This window comes from Notamacropus eugenii, chromosome 1 (genome assembly GCF_028372415.1).
Source record: "Notamacropus eugenii isolate mMacEug1 chromosome 1, mMacEug1.pri_v2, whole genome shotgun sequence".
NCBI lineage: Eukaryota > Metazoa > Chordata > Mammalia > Diprotodontia > Macropodidae > Notamacropus > Notamacropus eugenii.
In genome coordinates, this window is record NC_092872.1 from 5,907,501 (window position 1) to 5,928,282 (window position 20,782).

Below are 20,782 nucleotides of genomic sequence, written 5' to 3' on the forward strand. Positions count from 1 at the left end.
GTCATGGATGAGGAAATCAGTGAAAGCTCTGTGTAGGCGGCAGCGTTTGAGTTGGTCTTTTAAAGATGGCAAGAATTTTACAAGTGAAGAGGGGGAGGCAGTTTCTGGCGCTGCAAATAAAAGAAGGCTTGGAGGTGGGAGTGATCAGGTTGTGTTCTCGAGATGGATAATGGTGCAGCTGAGCTGGAATGAAGAACATGTGAGGGCTGGTTTTAGTCCACGAAGTTTGAACTCTCGGTAGGTAATAGGGAGCCACTGAAGACTTTTTCAGTAAACATGAAATTTGCAAATAGGGATGACTAGCATGGCAGGATCATTCAAAGAACAGATTAGAAAATGGGTAGGAAATGGAAGTAGAAAGACCCATCGGGCACCATAGCTATTTAACCTTTCACCAGATCTTTCCCACTTACCTCGCAGTGTCTCATGTGGTTCCAGCTCACCTTGTGCTTTTTTTGTTCAACATTTTAAAAAACCCTTCCTATTCTTTGCCTTTGTGTAAACTTCTATTGTATGTCCCCTCCTTTCTCATTTTCTTTTTCCTACTGTATTTAAATCATGCCCTTCATTTCCCCTTTGTCATTTGAAAGTTGCATCATGTTTCCTGCCTTTCCTTTCCTGCTCACATTTCCATAAGAGCATTTGTGGCTCTCCCTCAGCAGACTTTCCAAGGCTCCATTCTCGTTTGTGCTGCGCTGCCACATGCAGTTCTGTTGGGTCAGCTAGGCCTTTTCCCCCAGTTTAGCTGCCACGTGACGGTGCTATGCCATACGTTAGCATGTCTGTCCATCTCTCTGAGTGTGGGGATAGCAGAGCTGCTCCATCAAGGTGGGATTGTGTTTCTTAGGTTCGGATAATAGCTAAGAGGGTCCAAGGTGAAACTCCAGCCTCATTCTAGTCTCAGACGACCAGGCACCTGTGTTTCAGATTTAAATATTGAAGTATATCCAGAGAAAGTTGACTAGGAAGTGAAGAGGCTGGTAGACCATAACATGAGGAGGACATGGTGAATACTGAAGGGCCTGAAAATGTTTAGTCCAGAGAAGAGGAGATATGGTTGATGTTATCAAGCATTTGAAGGGCTGTCATGGGACAAAGGGATGAGACTGGTTCTGCTTGGCCACAGAGAACAAAACAAGGCCTGCTGGATAGAAGCTAAAGAGAGGAAGATTTTGACTACGTTTAAGAAAAATCTTTTTAATGGTTAGAGCTACTAAAGAAAGGCAAAGTTTAATAAAAGCAAAAATGAGAAGTTATTGTATTTTCTATCACTGGAAGTCTGCAGGAAGAAGCTAAATGAGCCCTTAAGGTATTGGAGGGGGACTTCCTGCTAAAGTGTAGGTCAGGGATGGAAAGTCTGTAGCCTTGAGGCCACATGGGGCCCCCAAGTGCAGCCTTTTGACTGAATCCAAACTTCACAGAGCAAATCCCCTTAATAAAAAGATTTGTTTTGTAAAACTTAGACTCAGAGGGTCACACTTCAGGACCTAGAGGGCCAGTATGTCCTTGAGGCTGCAGATTCCCCACCCCTGGTACAAGTTGAGATGAATAAATGTGAATGAATGAATGAATGAAGTTTAGGTTAATCTAGATGTGCCCTGAGATCTCTTCTAACCCTGAGATTCTGTGAGGTGCAGTTCATTTTTCTACCCTTGTTTGTTCACGGGAAGGGAGATGTTACTTGAACAGCATTGAACCTTTTCCAGACCTTTCTCCGTGATCTTCCTTCAGATTTATTTTTTCAAGTTTTTCTGACTTCTTTACACTTCTGAATTTTGTTGCTTTTCTGAAATTCTTCTACCCTGGTTTCTTCCTATATGAAATGAAGGTGTTGAATTAGATTTTTCTCTAAGGTCCCTTCCAACTTTTATGTTCTGTGATCCTATAAACTAACTTCTCCTTTAAAAAAAAAAAATTGACTCAAGAACATGTACCCTTTTTTTGTCGTCTTTATTTTCTGCACCTAAAAATGGTCTTTAATTTGCTCTCTCGTTTGTCTAATTGTTGCCTACTATGTCACTTTTCCAGAAGGTAACTAAGTTATTAAATAATTTTATGTAATAAGCACTTTATAAATACACAGCATTGTGCTAGATCTTAAGGAAAATACAAAGTTCAAGTAAAATATGGTCCCTACCTTCCAGAAGCATGGAGACTTACGTCCCATGTCTTTATTAGTATTCCATTCTGACTTGACAAGTTGGATAAGCTGCCCAGTGAGCCTTATTGGCTTCCTTCCTTTGTCTAGGAGGCTTATGACAAACCCTGGCCCAAAGGTCCCTCATAGAGATCGTCAGAATTAGGAACGTAGCAGATCATCATGCATTCAGCTGCTTCTGCCAACCTGTTAATAAAAGTGGCATAATTTTTTTTAAAGGTCTCTTTTTTTCCCTTTGAACTGATAGCAGAGACTTCAGTTTCCGTATTACAGTCAGCTTCTCTAACCATGGCCTGCCTCCCTTCTGACTCTGGAAAACAACAACTCTTGAAAAATGAATATATGTCATGTCCCTTGAACATTAAGCCTCCATAAGCTGACAGTGAGCCAACTAAACCTTGTATAGCGCACAGGACATGCTGTTCCTGATGGAGCTGTTTAACCAAGTAAATTTGCCAGAGAAAACAAGATGTTAGAAATCCATGAAGATGACTCACTTTCGCTAATGAGAGAGAGAGAGAATGGTCTTCGAGACGATTTTCTTGTCTTATCCTTTGCTTCCTGCTCTGTCCCTTATTTTGAGCCAGTATGAGACCATATGCAACAATTGGGGAGGGATTTGCAATGACAGGCGAGAAAAGGTGGTTTTGAATACAGAGAAGTTTAAAAAGGTATAGGAGCCAGAGAAAAGGAATCAGAGCAGGCAGATGAGAGTGAGAGTGTGCAGACAGCGAGCTGCACAGAGATGTCACGGGCAGGAGGTGTGGATGTGACCACTTAACCCGACAAATATGTTTAAATAAGCGTTTAGGTTTGGTGCTGGGGAGACCAGAGCCATCATAGCCTGCAAGGGAGGAGCTTGCTGTCTGGCACATTTTACTGACTGGAGAACTGGATGTGGGAGAGTCAGGAAGATTCAGCTTCAGATCCTTCCTAGGGATCTTAATCAGCTGCATGATCTTGGTCAGGTCACTTGGCCTTTTAGACCTTCATTTCCTCATTTCTAAGGTCCAGATAACAGTAGTGCTCACCTCACAAGACTGTTGGGTCAGACAAGTGAGATAGCAAATGTGAAGCTATAAAAATGGAAGCCGGCTATCAGCCTAACAGTTGGGACCCAGGAAGGGTCTAGGTCCAGGACATGAGCACTTGGTATTTGGAATTCCAGCTTGTGCCAAAGAGCAGACAGAGAATTGACTGTGTGACCCATCGACTAAGTCACCAAGGCAGGAGAAGGTACTGGTGGTTCCATTTGGAATGGCCCAAGGAGATTAAAAACTCTTCAGTTATAAAATAAATGCACCCTAGCTTGACTCCCACTTACCTTTTCTATCGCAGTTCCTGTTGCTCGCATCGACACCCACTGTTGTAGTCAGACTGGACAGCTAGCTATTCCCTATACACGAGATTCTCGCTGCCTTTATAGGTTCTCCCTTTCATGCCTGAAATGCTTTCAGTGGTCATGTCTTGCCCTTAGAACCCTTTGCATCCTTCAGAGCAGAGCTCAGGTGCCACCTCCATGAATGAGACTTTTCCTGCTTCGCTTCCTCCTCCGAGCCCCGAGTTGTTCATTGTCTCCCTCTTGAAATGACTTTGTATTTCTTGGTCGTATGCTTGATGTTTACTTATTTGGCATTTTTTGTCTCTTTCCTTCCACCCCCTACGTCAAATGCATACACCTTGATAGCAGGAACATATCCCATTGCATTAATAAATGGTTGTTGAATTAAAGGAGAAGGCGTGAGGGTGATCTGCTAGTATAGAACTGTACTTTTAAGGTGAGTAGCCCAAGTACTTTCTGAATTTTAGCACAGTGAGGGACAAAGGTTAGGGGCCAGATTTAAGAGAAAGCCATAGAATAGTACTTCTCAGACCTGAAATGGTGTCACAAGCAGAGATATGCTATCAGAAAAGCTGAAGCTGAACCTGAAACCTCATCTCTGTTGTCTGTAAAAACTCAGAGGTGACAATCTGTGACTCCGTGGTGTGGGAGTCTCCATCTGTTGTTGCAATGTTATATCAACTGTGCTTTGCCTCCCACCCCCCAAAACCCAAATCCAACCACACAAACATCTTGTGGTGAGAAGTCATTTTTCTACAGCGCTTTTAAGTTTCCAAAGCACTTTCTTTATAACATCTTTGTGTGGTAGGCAGTCCTAAGTGTTGTTGTCCCTGTCTTTATAGTGGAAGGCATTGAAAGAGAAATGATTTGTCCAAGGCCCTGGGACTAGGATGTACAAGAGGCACCATTTGGGCTTGGAGCTGCTCGAGAGCACATTTAGGGTTAAGTTAGGTTCATTCATTCTCCTGGTTAGTTAGAACCATGTGTACTTGCTAGCCTCTCCATTATTACAGCATGAAAGTTCCTTTTCTTTTTTGTTTTTGACAGAACAGACATTTCTCAACAGATACCCAAACACACATCTCCACAAAAAGTCCATCCCCCACAAAAGCAATGAACTGACCACTGTATTGTTAAGAGGATATTCACCACAGGGGCTCATTTTTATGGATAGTAAGTTTTATCTGTTGAACCAGTGATTAAGGGAAAAGGAGGTTCTCATTGGATCCTAGGTAGTAGAACTAGGAGGGACCTTAAAAACCATCTAGGTCTTCGCTTCGTTTTTACAGATGAGGACACTGAGGCTCAGAGGGGAAGTTACTTGCCCACAGTCATAAGGTAGGCAGAGTCAGGATTTCAAACCTTATGATTCCAAATCCTTTGTGTGTATATCTGCATGCATGCATGTGCACATTTGCATATGCATACATATATATACACATATATTAGCTTTATTATATCACATATAACATGGTAATATATTATTTTTCATAATTGACTCCATGATATTTCCCTGCCCATATGTAAAGCCAGCATAGACAAGGATGGATGGCATGTTTAGCCAAAAGTAAAATTGCTCTCCAAGTGACTGGCAGAAAAGAATTCATTTCCAGGTAAAATGGGTTAAATTTCTTAGCATTTCCAAGCTGTGTAGAACATGTGCTCCCCCAATCCCCTTCCATCTTAAGGGCTCTTAGGCTGCCACCTCAGCTTCTCTCCCTCCAGTGATTAAACCTATGAGTTCCCAGATCTATCTTCGTGCTGCTTCACTCATCTCATCAAACACGGCCCTCTGCTTCAGTGTCTGTGTACCAGCAGCTTCAAAAAAGAAAATGTGGAACACTGTGAGGGGCGCTAGGGGAGAGGGACAGAAGTTGACCATTTCAAAGTAGGTCTCCCTAGGCAGCCACATCTTGGAAATGTTCACTTGCCCTGTTGACTAGAAGCACCTACCTCTACTGGTGCATCGAGTACCAAGATCTCTTTGTGTGGATAGTGGTACCCAAAAAGGATTTAGAGAATGAGAGGACCCGAGAGGAGAGATGCTGGTGTTGGAGTCAGGTTTCTGGTTTTCTGTGTGGCTTTTCTGTTCCTTCCTCTCAGCCATATGGGCTGTGATTCAGGCAGGAATGAGGATAGACCTTGAATTCACCCTTTCAGATATTTCAGAACTTTGAAGTGTGTGATACTTCATTGGGCCTGTGATCTCACTGAGGAGAGCACTCTGCACTTGCGGAGATCACAATCCACCCAAACCTTCTGATCCTGTCTGTTGCTTGTCCTTGTCTTTCTAGATATTCTCCATAGAAGATGTTTCCAGCGTGCCAGAGGCCTTTCTCTGGTTCTTTAAATATCTTGTGGGCCGCCATGCAGCGCTCAGGAATCCGTTATCCAAGTTGTCCATTTGTTATCCTTTGCTCTCTTCCCAGCTTGTGGCCTTTTCTGTTCATGCGGCCCCTTGGTGATATCTTCCAAATCAAGTTATCAATGACTCAGTTACACCCACTATGTGTTTTCCCATTGCCCTTATTCTTCTGACATCGTGGTGATCTAGGATTTATAGCCATACAAGGAGAATACTAGTATTGAGAAGTTGTCCTGTAGAGGCAGTGAGGAGCTTAGAATTATTGGAAGCAGTGCACATTTGCCAGATTCAGTCTAGCCCCCTCTCTTCCTCTTCAGTTCTCTGGCCTAGCTCACAACTGTTTATAACAGCTGTCCAGTGTATATGTTGTAATGCAGCACAGCAAAGTTAGTCCACCTGTATGTCAAAATCTGAGAAATAAACATCTATCGTCCTTTTGTTTTTTGCTATTTGGATCGTTAGCTTAATCTCCCTTGAGATCTAGTGCTCGATGATGACCCTTTCAGGTACATTTTTTAGAAGTTATCATTCCTACATATGTTGAGTTGAAGTGATAAAGTAGTTTGTTTTTCTCACAAATGTTTACTAGGTAAATAATATGTGCGAGCAACATAGAGTAGATCCCTCCTCTGGGGCATCCATAGTGTCCCCTAGACACTGGAGGGAGGGAGGGCGGGCGGTTAAAAGTGCCTTATCCAGGGTTCCTTAAGCTGCCTTACCGAGCTGTGCACTCACTGTCAGAGCCTGAAGAGAGGAAGGTAGATGAACTTAGCGTTCATGCTGTTGTGAATGATCCTTCTTTCTCTTCTAGCCCAGCTCCTGTGGAAATGCTGAGCCCAAAGTTGCGCCAACCAGCCGGTGGTGAGGACATTGATCTGAATGCCTCCTTTAATGTGGACACACCCCCAGCCCAGCCCCACAGCTCCAAACTTGTCCCAGCTAAGAAGCTCTGCCTGCAGCAGTCGAGGTGAACAGTCTTTGTCCTGGTTCATGACCCCGGCTCTCTGCACAGAGGCAGCCCACTGAAGATCTGTTTGTTCTGTAAAGAATCTCATGATGGTGACAGGTGTCTAGGCCATTACTACTCGTAGTCGTTTTCCTTTGTTACCAGCTTCCACGTCCCCTTTTTACAGAAATATGGGGAAGGATAGAGGAAGAAACAGCTAGAGGAGAGCCAAGAATAGGGCACTAATTCCTCTGGCCAGTATTTCCAAAGCTGGAGGTGGGGTGTGATGGCCTGTGGTCTAACCCCAAGGGGGTGTGGGTCACATCCCACTCTCCCCACGATACTCATTTGTAAGATTTACCACACATACCCACTTCATCCCTCTACCCACTCAGCTCCCTCCCCCTGCTGTGCAAAGTTTCCAACCATAATCTTTCTGAGCCAGATATTGGCTCCTGTGGTACTTATTGGATAACCTGATACTGAAGGACCCTTCTGAGGGCAGATTCTGCACTGCCAGGCAATGACCAGTATGTTAGAGCTCTGTGTTTCCCATTTTCATTTTGGATGGGAAATCTGCTTCACATCCTGTTAGGGGAAGGAAGGGAAAGGAGGGGGATAAATTTATCTGGTACCTGCTACATGTCGGGCTCTGCTGAGAGCTGTACAAACATTACCTTGTTTGATCCTCATAACAACCCTGCAAAGTAGGCCCTGTCGTTCCCATTTGACAGTTGAGGAAACTGAGGCAAGTAGATTAAGTGGCTGCCCAAAATCATAGAGGTGGCAAGTGTCTGAGGCTAGATCTGGTCATGTGTTACTGAGTTCTGAGTTCGTCATCTTCACCCCATACTCATTTCTCTTCCAAACGTCCTACTGTTGGTTTTTTGAAAATAAATTCTTAGAGATATTTTCTATTTCTTACTTACCATGTTATCCCACATGTAACCCTCCCCCTCCCAGAGAATCATCCCATAGAACAAATAGTATTTTTTAGAGAGGGGGGAGAAAGCACAACTGATGGATATAGTTAAGAAGTCCAAAAATGTGTGCAATGTGTAAAATTTGTGGCCCTCGTGCCTCCACTGGGGCTGGGTGGGGCATCTTACTTCTCTTCATTTGAGCCCATTTCGTCTTCATAGGTTTGTTCATTTCCTTTTGTCTTTTCAGTCTGTCCTTCTTTCTGTTTATATTATTGGAGTTAACGTGTATGGTGTTTTCTTGGCTCTGCTTACTTCACTGCATCCGAAGGTATAAGCCTTTCCGTGCTTCTCCGGACTTACTGCATATCATTTCTTTGAGCATTTGCTTCTCCATTCCTCAGCTGACGGGTGTCTTCTTTGTTTCCAACCCTTAGCTATCACAGGAAGTGAAAGCTTATAAATATTTTGGAGTATATGGGGACTTTTTTCTTATTGATGACTTCCTTGGGATATAAGGGAATGGAGTCTCTGGGTTAAATGGTATGGATATTTTAGTCGCTCGATTTGCATAATTCCCAATTGCTTTCCAGAATGGTCATACCATCTCACACTTCCGTCAGCTGTTAGTGTACCTCTCCTTCGGCAACCCCTCCAACGTTTGTTGGACTCTTACCATTTTTGTTGTTTTTGCCAGTTTGTAGGGTGCAAGGTGAAATCTCAGGGTTGCCAAATTTTCCTGTTGTTGTTAAGGTCACCACCATTTTTTCAGTCACCCAGGTTCATAACTTTGGTGTCATCGTCAAATTCTCATTCTCTTTCACCCCACATGTTCAGTAGATTGTCAGATCTTGTTTCTGTTTCTTGCACCTGTCCCCTTCTGTCTGCTCCCACCGGTAACACTCTTGTTCAGTTACCTCCTCATAATGAGCTCCTCGCTAGTCTGCCTTCGCATCCCTTCTCTCTCTCTAACCCATCCTGCTCACAACTGCCAAAGGGATTTTTCTGAAGCACAGATCTGACCATGTTACTTCCCCTCTTAGTAAACTGTGATAAATGTTATTTCATCTCTATTTCACCCTTTAAAATGTTTTTTACACAAGTTGTACAACATACTTAATTATGACTATGATAGCACATATAAATTAGATTAATAAGTAGGTAAATATGTGTATATTGGGCATGTGTGTTCAGAATGTATTTGCTGATAGGGACGTGCATCCAGAAAGTTTGTAAGTTCCCAGCATCCTCGTCTTGCTCTGCTGGCTTCCTCCCTGTGCCTCCATTTCCCTATTTGTGTTTGTATTCGCCTCTCTGAACAACAGTAGGAATATAGGGTTTTCATACTACAGCCACAAGTGTTCTGGCAATTGAAAGCCACCTGACAAGGGTCTGAATGTCACAATTGTCTTGCTGTGAATGCAGAGGTATCTGGAAAAACTCTGGCAGGGATCTTGAGCGTGCTCAAGCTAAAACTGCCACAATAACTAATAATAACTTAGGTTTCTCTAGTACTTTTCTTACTGTCGTGGCTGTTACGTGGCCTCTAAGCTACAAAGGTACAAAGAACAGAAGCAGATCCCTTCAGAGACTTAATGTGATGAGAGAATGTGGCATTCTTCAGAAGAGGGAGAAAAACTGACATCAAGAGAAGCAGAAAGTGGGACATTATAGGACTTGGTGTGTGTGTGCACGCATGCGTGCACACATGTACAGAGCAACTGCTGCTCTGCACTAGTAAAGAAGGTCCCCCACCCCAGGGGAGTTCCCCGCACCAGTAAAATCAGAAGCCTAGACTAAAGAATGCACACACACAGTCTTCATCAAGTGTTCAGTCATTTAACAAACAGGGTATTGACCATCTAGATGCGCAAGCCCAGAGAGTAGGGAAATGCAGGGTTTAATTTATAAGCTGGGGTCTTATAGATCTGACAGTGTGTTTTAAAGTTATTTTTAGGTCTTTCTGCCCTCTTTCTCCATTCTTCTTTGATATCGTTACATTTCCACACAGGACTAATTAGTTTCATATCAAAAACTAACAAGAGAGTGTTAAGCAATAATGCAATAAGTTTTTAAGATAAAATCTGAAGGTGAAAACAGCAGGTACACAGTCTAGACCAGATAGCCATTAGAACAGTGAGTGATGAGCCAGACAGACAGGTGGTTAGAACAGATCTGAGGAGGCTGGTAGCAGGGAAACTGACTCAGGCTGCAGAACCCTGAGGTGATGACTTTAGCCAGGCAGTCAGGTGCACAGAGTGGCCTTCTTTGGCCAAGTGTTGTACTCTTGAAGTCAAGACGGTCAGTAGTCAATAACTTCTAAACACCTGCTGGTGCCAAGCACTGGGGATACAACTGTGGAGAAAACAGATGATCCCTGCCCTCAAGTGGCTTACAGTCTTATAGGGGAAGACAGCAGAAAAAAGGAAGGAGCGGGGCACTTAGTGGAGAAGTCTCAAGGTTGTGCAGCCAGCTAAGAAATCTGGGAGCTGAGGAGGCGGGGGGAAGAGATGTATAGATATATTGTGGTTTTTAAAAGAGGCAGTCTGAATGAGACTTCGTTTGACTGAGACCATCATAGTAGCTAGCAGCTCTGTAGGGGGCCAGTCTTCAGCTGTCATTGTATTCAAGGTGAATGGAAGGTCTCAAACCACCCAAAGAAAAGACAGCTGATGCCAAGGAGAAGATCAGAATCTTCAGAGTCATCCTGACAATGACTAACTCTAGCCTCCTAAAAGTTTGCGATGCACTTTGCGTATTTTATCGTATTTGATCCTCACAAGTTTGTGAATAGATGATGTTATCCCTGTTTTACAGATGTGGAAACTGAGACTGAGGAAGGTTAAGCAGTTTGTCTGCTTGCACATAGCCACTAAGTGTCTGGATTGCAGCTCAGGGTCCCGTGACTCCCAAGCCCAGCACAATGTCTGCCACACTGTGTCTCAGCAGGATAACTGGCTGAGAAGTGTTCTTTAAGTCAGGAAGGGCTGATTAGAAAAAGATGGGGAGTTTCATCAAAAAGAAAGAAAATCCTTCAAAAACAAACTGGGGTATCTGGTACAAACTAGAGAGAACAGCTTTGAAGTTCAGAGAGGATGCTTGGGGGGTCACGAGAAGTAGTTCAGAACCAAGTTCCCTGATGAGATTCTTGCTGTACTGCTTGTGCCACTAACTGCCTACTCTGTAACCCTACAAACAGGTGCTAAAATTTAGGGGGATTCTTGGAGTGAACCTAGTGTTCCTTCAACAAGCACTTGCTGGCTAATTAGCAATGCAGGCTAGAGGATTGTACTAGGTGACCTCTAAAGCCCTTTCCAATCCTGTGATTTTAAATTATGCATACAGGACTATTATGTTGTGGAATAAGATATAGTTCCTCCTTTCACATAGCTAATTCTCTGGTAAGTCATGAGGTATAACATCCTTCCTTGTATTCAGATTATTTGTATTTAAGGAAGGGAAACAAAATAAAAAGTGTGAAAGTTGAAAAGGTGGAGATCACGTCTACCTAGGAGCTCAGAGAAAGCTTCATGGTGCCAATGGTGTTTAAAGAATGGGTAGGATTTTGATGGGTAAATTGGGGAATGGGTATTTTAGGTAGAGGAAACTGTTAGCAGAAGCACTGAGGCAGGAAGGGTAGAGCCTATTTTGGCTTCAGCAGAGTGTGAGGAAGTGAGATAAGGGTGGGAAGGTAACTTTGGGTTAGTCTGTTGGAGGGCCTTTAATTCTGGGTTGAAAGAATTTAGTCAGACTTTATTTCATAAACATTCATAGAATTTTTTTAAACAAGGAGTGAGTGACTTGATCAAAACAGTGTTAGGAAACTTAATCTGCAGTGTAGATGGTGGATTGGAAGTCAGGAAAGACTGGGCCAGGAAACAAGGTAGATGCCCATTACAAAGTGAGAGGACTCAGAGGAAAGGAAATGAGCTGAGCTGTGGATAGCAGCTGCTGCAGTGAACCAGCTAAACTGAGTGTATTCTGAGTCTTAATAAGATTAACATCCTCCAGGATCAGAGGGAATCTTCTGCTGCTAGAAGAAATCTGTCCAGGATAGGAAAGGGTCAGTTAGGAGACTTAGGCAGCCCCCCAGATTGCCAGACACTTGCTTGTTTCAGCGTCTGTTGAATGGAGTAATGAAATGAAGGCGCAATTTTTGGTGGTAGAAGACAATTAGTTCCTATTGTTTTAGAGAGACTGGACTCATAATGTCATCAGTAGTGATGGAAAGGGATGGAGGGAGCGGATCAGCAAACAGATTCCATGCTTGACTCCTTGAGATAGCCATTGGAGAACCGGAGGTGCCATTGATGTACCACTAGGAGAGTAAGCAGTCTCGGTTCAACAATGCTCAAATATTGCTGTGTGCAGAACCCAATGCTAAGTGAGTTCTGGAGCAGAGACAAAGAGGAGAAACCAGAGTCCTTGCCCTTAAGAAATTTATAATGAGATATGACATGCACAAATAAGATTTGATGCAAGATTAAAATATTGTAATCAAGCTAAAAGAGAGACCCAAGAAAAGAGTTCTAGGGAAATTTGAGGAAAAAGAAATCCTTTTTGGTTGTTGGTCAGAGGAATGTTGAGGCAGGCTCGTCTTAACTGAGCCTTGGAGGAGACATGTCACTAGGCAGTGATGCAGAAGGCATGTAAGAGGCTTTGTCTGTACCTTACCAAGCCCAGCAGTCCAGGAGATGGGTCTGAGTGTCCTTGTGAGACATCCGGCCCAGGAAGTGCCACAGTCTAGACACCTGAAAGAAAAAATGAGCAAGTAGAGACTACAGCTTTCCCATCTGTAAAATGAGGTGTGTAGACCTCAAAGCTATCTCCCAGGTCCCTTCTGACGGTGACTTGTATGATCTTCGTAAGCAAACACCACTACAGACGTGGTCTCCGTATTCGAGAACAGCTGTTTGGAGAAAACCTTTTATTTCATATCCTTAAAATGTTGTGACTTTCCCCATTTCCCCCACCCTTCACCTCTTCTTTGCTAGCAAGAAATACCGAGCCTAGCTGGCTCCTTTGTGCATGTCAAGGGAAGGAATAAATGAAGCTGTGCCCAGAATCATGGCAAACCTGTAAAGAGGCTGCCCCCTGGTGGATAATTCTGGGAGTCGCTGCTATGCTGAGAACCTCATAGGCCAGCTCCCAAAAGGTGTATCCCAAAGGGGTGCAGGCAAACCTGTCCCGTTCTGTCAGAATAATTTGGAGAGGAACCTGCCTGGTGAATGACCAAGGTTTGCTAGCCCTAGCACAATGTGCCCTGACTTTGAGCATAGACTTCCCCATACAAGCTCTCTAGCCATCTTCTCGCCTTCTCATTGAATTTTCTTGCAGCTCCCTGACTCGCAGCATCTCCAGAAAAGACAACAAAGATCCCACGAAGGTAAGCCATCACAGCTTGCTCTTCGGTGGAACTAGCCTGCCCTAGACCCCTCCAAAACCAGGAGGATTGCCAGGCCTGAAGGCTAAGAGCTGTCCTGTCCTGGCCAGCTTTGGGCTCTCTGCGTGGTTGCTTCTCTCATCTCTAAAGCTAGCATGTCTGGGTTCTGTAGCTTAAGGTAGCCTTTCTGTGTGAGAGAGAGCTCACCATGGAGGGGTGAGAGGGTGGGGAAAACCATAGTGAGGGGAGGAATATTGGGGCTTGTGTCCCACTTTGGAATTTTTTAGTTCTTTTCTTTGCTACTTTCTGTGTGATCTTGTGATCTCATAGATGTTGAATCCTTCCATTAGAAAGTGAGCTCCTTGAGAGCAGGAACTGTCTTGGCTTTTCTATTTGTGTCCTCTGTCCTAGAGCTTAAATGAGATATGAAACAGAAAGCTATAAAGTCTCATGCAAATATAAGAAATTATTAAGTAATCCAGTTTGAAATAAAATCCAGATTTGAGCCTTTCCAAATGGCAGTCTGTCCTGCCCACCTCCCTTTAATGAAAAATGTGTCCAAGAGTAAGGGAGAACTCCCATCGCCTTTTAGTATTCTTTCTTAGTCTTGCTCAGGTGGATTTTTTCAAATAGGAAGCATACAGAATGAACCAGATTATTTCACCTCAACATGAGTAAAACTAAACATGATAGATCTGTTCAATCAGCAAGTTTTTACTTAAGTGCCTTCAATGTCCCTGGCTCTCTTGTTTAACTGAGCCTAGAATTTCTATCTCTTCCAAGTTGGGAGATATGAAGTTATATAGGACGTATGGAAATAAAAAAAAATCAACAAAATTTTATTTTAAAAATTTACCCCCCATTTTAATTCTTCTGTTCAACATGCATTTAGTAGGAAAAAAATTAAAATAAAAATTTCCCCCCCTCTCATGGCCCCAAGAACTTGTTTTCTTCATTTTCCTTTTAAGCAATAGAATGGGGACATCATTATTATATAGTGCCTTAAGATGCACAAAATATGACAATCCTGTGGAGCAGGCAGTGTGGATGTTTTATCAATGAGGGAGCTGTTTCCCAAAAGTTAGATGATGCCCAGGATCACCCAACTTAGTGAGTATTGGCTGAGGAAACTGAGTGCCAGCCTCACTGCATCGTGCCACATTTTACTATTTTAGACCGAATACTATCATTCAGTGATATCTCTCTTTGAAGAGATAAATTAGATCCTGCTCCAGAAGCCTGTCACACTCTGTCTTCTCCTGGGGTTGAGAGACCTTTCTGGGAAAGTTTCAAAAGGAGATATGTGACAACCTGGTGACTCTGATCATGGTGCTAACTACCACAGCACGGTGTGGCTGGCACCAAAAGTTTGTACAATTAGAGGGGTGGATGAAGTGCTCTCGAGGGTCAGCTTTCAGCTCTAAAGCTGTCCTTGGACTGCATAGGTATTTCCACGCCCCAATAGCAGCTAAGAGCTGTGCTTCTCTCTTGCTCTTCCCCCTCCTAACCCTAAAATACGGGTAGCAGCTGGTAGCCTGGATCCTGGAGACTCAAGGGAAAAGCACTCTAGGACATGGGGGTCTGCTTCAGGGACTCTTTCTCTGTTCACAGGGTGGCATGGTGGAAGACACCTGCTGGTAGGACACCTGTGTTCTAGTTTTCCTAAGAAATAGTTGAGTGACTGAATAAGTCATTAACCTCCCACCGGGCTTTAGTTTTAAAACAAGATGGTTTGTACTAGCTGATCTCTCAGATTTGTCCTATTCTAACATTCTACATTCATAAGATTCCAAAATCCCCTGAGGTTCCGGGAATGTGCATAGACCAGTCTGTCTAAGGTATTAACTCTGACCTGGATTTTTCTCCTCCAGGTGAATGGTCTTTCTCTTGGAGATCAGCATTGGGCTGGAGAACAAGATGATGAGCTGGTGGGAAACTTTCCCTCATTCATTCGGAATGCTGTCCTAGGCAAGAAGAGGCCCTTGGGCAACCTGGGGGACCCAAGCAGGAATAGTGGAGCTGTGAGTATGGCTGGCCACTTCTCTCTCCAGCGTGAGCCTCTGGGTATTGAACTACCACCCCCACACCACCCCCCATGCCTTAACGGCCTCCCCCAGGGAGTCAGATGGACTTCCTTCTGCCTGTTGGGCCCAGAGCTGACCCAGGGCCAGACTGACTTACCCTGGGACTGGCAGCTCACCTCATCCCCTTCCTGTGGAGCCCTTTGCTCCCACCTCCTTAGCAGTCCGTGTTGAATTATCTCTGACAGTGAAGTGAGGACAGGCCTGTGTTGGGATCCTGTTCCCATCACGTTTACGTATCTCTCTGAGCCTCAGTTTCCTGATCTGTAAAATTGAGTAATGATCGCACCGACTTCCCAGGGTTGTTTTGAGGATCGAGTGAAATCACATGTACGAAAGTAATTTGTCGGTTCCCCAAGCGCTGTCACTGACGGTGAGAAGGCGTCAAACAGGGTCCTCTCTTTACCAGAACTCATCACTTCTCCCTGGGCTTCTCTCTGTTCCGTATACAGTAGGTACTCATACGTTTATTGTGTTGTCATAGATAAGAACAGGCTTTGATGGACTTGGAGGACGAAGCAAATATATTCAACCCGTATCCTTTCCTCTCTGACCCTGTATTCGCCCTGGGGAGCGGGAGGAGGGGCCAGGGCCACCCATGGGGAGGCAGCATTTGGGGAGATTGTAGGGACTGTCTGATACCCTCCCATGAATTGCTCACAACTGCCAGGCCAGCCAGCGTCCAGGGAGCAGAGGAGACCAAGGGGCTGATATTGCTTGTGCAGAATATGACCAGGGCCTGGGAGAGCTGTAGTCGTGAGCCCAGCTGTGTCCTGATTGGCTGAGTAAGACTGGATGGGTTCTGGATCCTCTGGCAGGAGGAAGGACTCATCTCTTGGCTTTGGACAGTCAGACTGAGAGCTGGACTTTTGGTTTTTTAAAGAGTTATGTTGCCTTTTGTTTTTACAGCAAAGTCATTTCCTGTAAGTGTCCTCACACCTATTTATTTAACTCTGTTGTAACCAAGAATCTCACCACATTATGACTGGTTCTGTACTGCTTTGCTGAGAGGAGGGAGGAGTATTTCATCAGCACTTCTCTGGGACCCAAATTAATCAATCATTTGTTAGTCAGAGCTCAGCAGTCTTTTCATGGTGTTTTTCTTATACATTGGGATAGTGTGGGCAGTGTGTGTGTGTGTGTGTGTGTGTGTGTGTGTGTGTGTGTGTGTCCATCCGTCCATGTCTGTGTCTGTCCGTGTGTGTCCCCACTCTTTCCCAATACCTGGACTTTTCCTTTGACCACTTTTCTCCAGACTGATCCCTCTGTCATCCGTCCACTGCTTGTAAAGCCAAGGCGGAAGCCAGTATCCAAGAAAGCGGCCCTCTCTGTCCAGGCTAGGTTGGATACTTTCCTGAGATAACTTGGAGGCCTGTGTTGGGGCCAGAACACACAAGAAAAGGCCACTGGACATTCTCCCTTTCTCCCCACGTTTCTGACAGACAGGGTTGCCCATTAGCATAAGATGTGGGGGCGAGACTGGGGAGCAGCTCCTGTGAGTCCTGCAGCCCACTAGGTGGAGACACCACTGACACAGAGGGCAGCATCTGCCAGCACTGCCCCCCCCCACCCCAGGGCACTTACTGCTCAAGGGCCCCACTGGGGACTCCTTCTGCAGCCTCTCGAGCTGAGCACTGCCCTCATCACAGCATGTGCAGCCTGCTCTGCCAGGTCTGCGGTGGCTTATGAATGAGCAGCACCAGGGGCATGGCTGTGAGCAGCACGGCTCCCTCCCTTCCCTGTGTTGCCTCTTCTTGCCTCCTCAGGTCCAGGCAGCTTAGACTGTGGTACATCAATTCCTCTACTACTCAGGGCCTTGATGCTCTTACCTTACACCACCCCACCCCAATATCTCCCCGATTAGTAGCTTTTCTTCCTTGTGACCTCCCTAGGGCCCCAGGGGGCAGCTGGGGTCCAATCCCTTCTGCCCCTTTATCCAGCCCAGACCCCTCTGGCAGACACTCTGCCTTTGTGACTCCAGCTGTCCTGGTCATTCCGGAGGAGAATGAAGCAAGGACTGCCTGCTTTCTTGTGAAGGTGATGGACTTGCCATGGAGTGTCATGGGCCATACCTAGCGTTCTTGTGAGAATTCATGTAAAATAAAGGCAGTTTCACAAATGTGTGGGTATCACTGAGTGCTTTTGTTGCCTGGAGGTGAAGATAAAGGTGTCTGGGCCCTGTGACCAGGGAGAAGGAAACAGCTGCCACCCTCTCAGGGGCCCCCAGGAAAGGAGGTATTGGTTTTTTATTATAGTTATCTAATTTTGACTTTAAACATTCACTTCCATAAATTTTGGGTTTTAAATTTTCTTTCCCTCCCTCTCCTCCCACTGCCCCAAGAGGGCATGCAGTCTGATATACGCTCTGCTTATATATTCACGTTAGTCATGATGTAAAGAAGAATTAGAACTAACGGGAGGAACCACAAGAAACAAAGCAAAAACAGCCAAAGAAAGGGAGAGCCGGTGGTCTGCTCCCATCTGCGTTTGGACCCCAGAGTCCTTCCTCTGGAAGCGGTCTTAGATCACGGCTTTGCTGAGAAGAGCCAAGTCTGTCAGAGCTGGTCATCACAGCGTGGCTGTCACTGTGTACGATGATCTGGTCCTGCTCACTTCACTCAGCATCACTTCATGAGTCTTTCCAAGCTTTTCTGACATTCACCTGCTCATCATTTCTTAAGGCACAATAGTATTATTCCATTATATTCATATGCCACAAGTTGATGGGCATCCCCTCCATTTCCAGTTCTTTGCCACCAAAAGGGCTACTATAAATATTTTTGCACGTAGAGGTCCTTTCCCATTTTTATGTCTCTTTGGGATACACACCTACAAGTGGTATTGCTGGATCAACGAGTATGCACATTTTTATAGCCCTTTGGGCATAGTTCTAAATTCTTCTCCAGAGTGTTTGGATCAGTTTACAACTCCACCATCCATGCATTAGTGTTCCAATTTCCCATATCTCCAAAGGGAGGTTTTTTACTGGAGTTTTGGGGGGTCATCCATCATTAGCTTCTGTGATCCCCTTTGTCTCACCGACTAGGATCTAGGACAAATAGATGGGGAGTAGGGCCAGGACTTCTCTCCCTCCTGGAGGGAGAGAAGGTTTCATGAGTAGTGGGATTCAAGACAAGAATGAAGATGAGATGGGCTCAGTGAAATCAGGCAGGGCCTCCTGACCTGCCTACAATTCCCCATATTGGTTGTTTTAGTTCCTTGTCTAAATACTATGAAACTTAGAGACTGTCCTGAGGACCAGTCATTGGCTTGCCCCATTGGCCCAGGATTAGGAGGGTAGGATAAAGGTGAGCACGGTACACTGAGGGGCACCAGGGGTCTAGAGAAGTCTATAAGCATTCTGTATCCCAGGACACAAGCACAACTCCCTGCCCCAAGGAGCTCCCGTTGTCCTGCCTCTGTCCAGGTCACCGCTCCTGTCTGCCGTCCTGTCCCAAGACTTAGCTAGCACCAGCTATTCCTGCCCAGGGACCTGCCCACAGTCCTAGGCTTGGGCAGTGGACCCAGGCTCACGTCCTGGCTTTATTCTTTTCCCTGAGATTCAGTGTTTTCATCTGTAAAGCAAAGAGGGGTTGAACTGTTACAAGAACAGTATTTGCAGTTACAGGTCTTAGATTCAAATTCTAATCCCACTATTTCCTACCTCTCTGACCTTTGTCAAGTCACATCAACCTTCTTGGTCTTTTTTCCCCATCTTTAAAGTGACCTGAATGGTCTAGCTCCTTTGAATTCCAAATCTATGATCCAGCACCCCACACAAAAGCTGGGTCACACGAGTTACCCAACACCACTGTCCCTGCAGCCTGGGGTGGGCTGTATATCTCAATCTCCCTCACCCCCAGAGTTGAGCCCAAGCTTTTTTGTTTGTGGTACTCTATGCTGCTACCACAACCGGTGTGGGGAAAATTAACTCAGCAGAGCATTTGATAAGTGGCTTACTCTGGGCCCTTTGAGCCTGGTGTAGATTTTGTGACCTCTTTAGAGAGAGTCCCCAGGCAGGTCAGCACCCCTCCCCTGAAACAGCTCAGCCCTTTGGACTTCCTGTGAGTTTGCTCAATGTCCCTCATCTAAAAACCTTCCATTTCTGAAAGCTAACTCTTCCACTTCTGCCTTTCACACATCCTCTTCTGTTTCTGAACAGCATTTGATCCTTCTTCCTCCTTCACCTCTATTGGCAACCATTTTCAAGTGTCTGAAATTCTATGAAAGGGTGCCATCATCTCTGCCATCCCCTCAAGCCATGTCCTTACCTCCTCTGAAACAGAAAACACTGTTTACTGTTTACACTCATTCTAAGCCATCCATCTAAACAAAGAACCACCACAGACTTGGCCTGGCCTGGTGGACCACTCCATGAAAACCTGAAGGATTTGAGTTTAAAGACATAGGCAAGTAGCTCCATTGAAAAATAGTGGGCGTCTTTTTTAAAGCCTATTTTTCAGAGCTATATTTCAAGAAATCAAACTGAAAATTGCACAGGATAAAAGTAAATTGTCCTGTTTCGCTTTTTTTAAAGGAGGAGGAAAAAAAAAAGAAAGGAAGAAGATGACAGCACTTCCCCAGAGGGTGGCTACCACTACTGTCAGATAACACAGTAAAGACCTGATTAATACAGAACCTCCTCAGGACCGGGGTCACAGCCTCCAAGGGAGGAGGAGGTTTAAAAGTAGTGAGGCATAGGGGTGGCAAGGTTTAACTGTCTCCTGCTGGAGTCCTCTCTGTGCAGAGACCTCCTACTGTTCATCCTTAGTTCTTGAGGAGACCTCCCCCCTTACTGATTCTGCACTCACTCCCCTTATTCTCCCTTCCCAATTCCTGTTCTTATATGAAGGGCTTCGTTATCCACATTGATGCTCCCCCCTAACACTAACCTCCCAATTCCTCATTCTCCTTAAATCTTACCTACTCTCCGACTCTCCCTCAGCTACCTATAGTGATTATGCCCCAAATCTCACCATTACCAAGTGTACGCTTCTCTAAATGTTAATTGAACCATACTTTTCAAACCTTTTTTTTGTCTGTTTTCAACATGGAAATATGGTTTACATAATTTCACATGTATAATTGATATCAAATTCCTTGCCTTCTCAGGGAGGGAGTAGGGAAAAGAAGGGAGAGAATTTGGAACTCAAATGTCAAAAAAAGAGGGTTAAATTTTTGTTTTACATTTAATTGAGAAATATTTAACAAAATATATATTTTAAAAAAGAATTCAGGCCCCCAGCCCGCGCTAGATCCCCTGTCCTCTGCCCAGTCTTATCCAATGTATACATTGACTGCAGAGGGGTGAAACATGCTGCCAGATTAAAATGTAATTGAGAAATATTTAGCAAAATAAATAAAAGTGCTACACAACACAAAGAATGTTAATTTGCGGTGTTCTGGGTGGCCTGCAGGGAGCCCTTTCTGCCTGTGTTTGACACCTCAGACTTCATGGTGTGCTGCATACTAATACTACAAAGAAATAGAAAACCAGTCCCCACCAGGAGGGAAGTGCACTAGGGAGTGGGGAACCACGTGGAACCTGGTAGGCAGCTACATGATCATTTAAGAAGCAGGAAGGTAG

General features: G+C 44.8%; 1 protein-coding gene across 6 annotated transcripts in view; it reads left to right on the forward strand.

The window, feature by feature from the left end:
- TRAIP (TRAF interacting protein) overlaps positions 1-17,314 on the forward strand; it is a 47,157-nt gene extending 29,843 nt beyond the window's left edge. For 4 of the 6 annotated variants that reach the window (XM_072650740.1, XM_072650717.1, XM_072650747.1 and 1 more), the window contains 5 exons: positions 6,677-6,832; positions 13,069-13,117; positions 14,986-15,135; positions 15,680-15,730; positions 16,451-17,314. In XM_072650740.1, coding sequence (XP_072506841.1) covers positions 6,677-6,832; positions 13,069-13,117; positions 14,986-15,135; positions 15,680-15,730; positions 16,451-16,558 — 514 coding nt within the window. In that variant the 3' untranslated portion in view covers positions 16,559-17,314. The remainder of the gene's footprint in view (positions 1-6,676; positions 6,833-13,068; positions 13,118-14,985; positions 15,136-15,679; positions 15,731-16,450) is intronic. The other 2 variants (XM_072650722.1, XM_072650732.1) reach the window with 1 other exon arrangement.
- Positions 17,315-20,782: the final 3,468 nt, after the last annotated feature.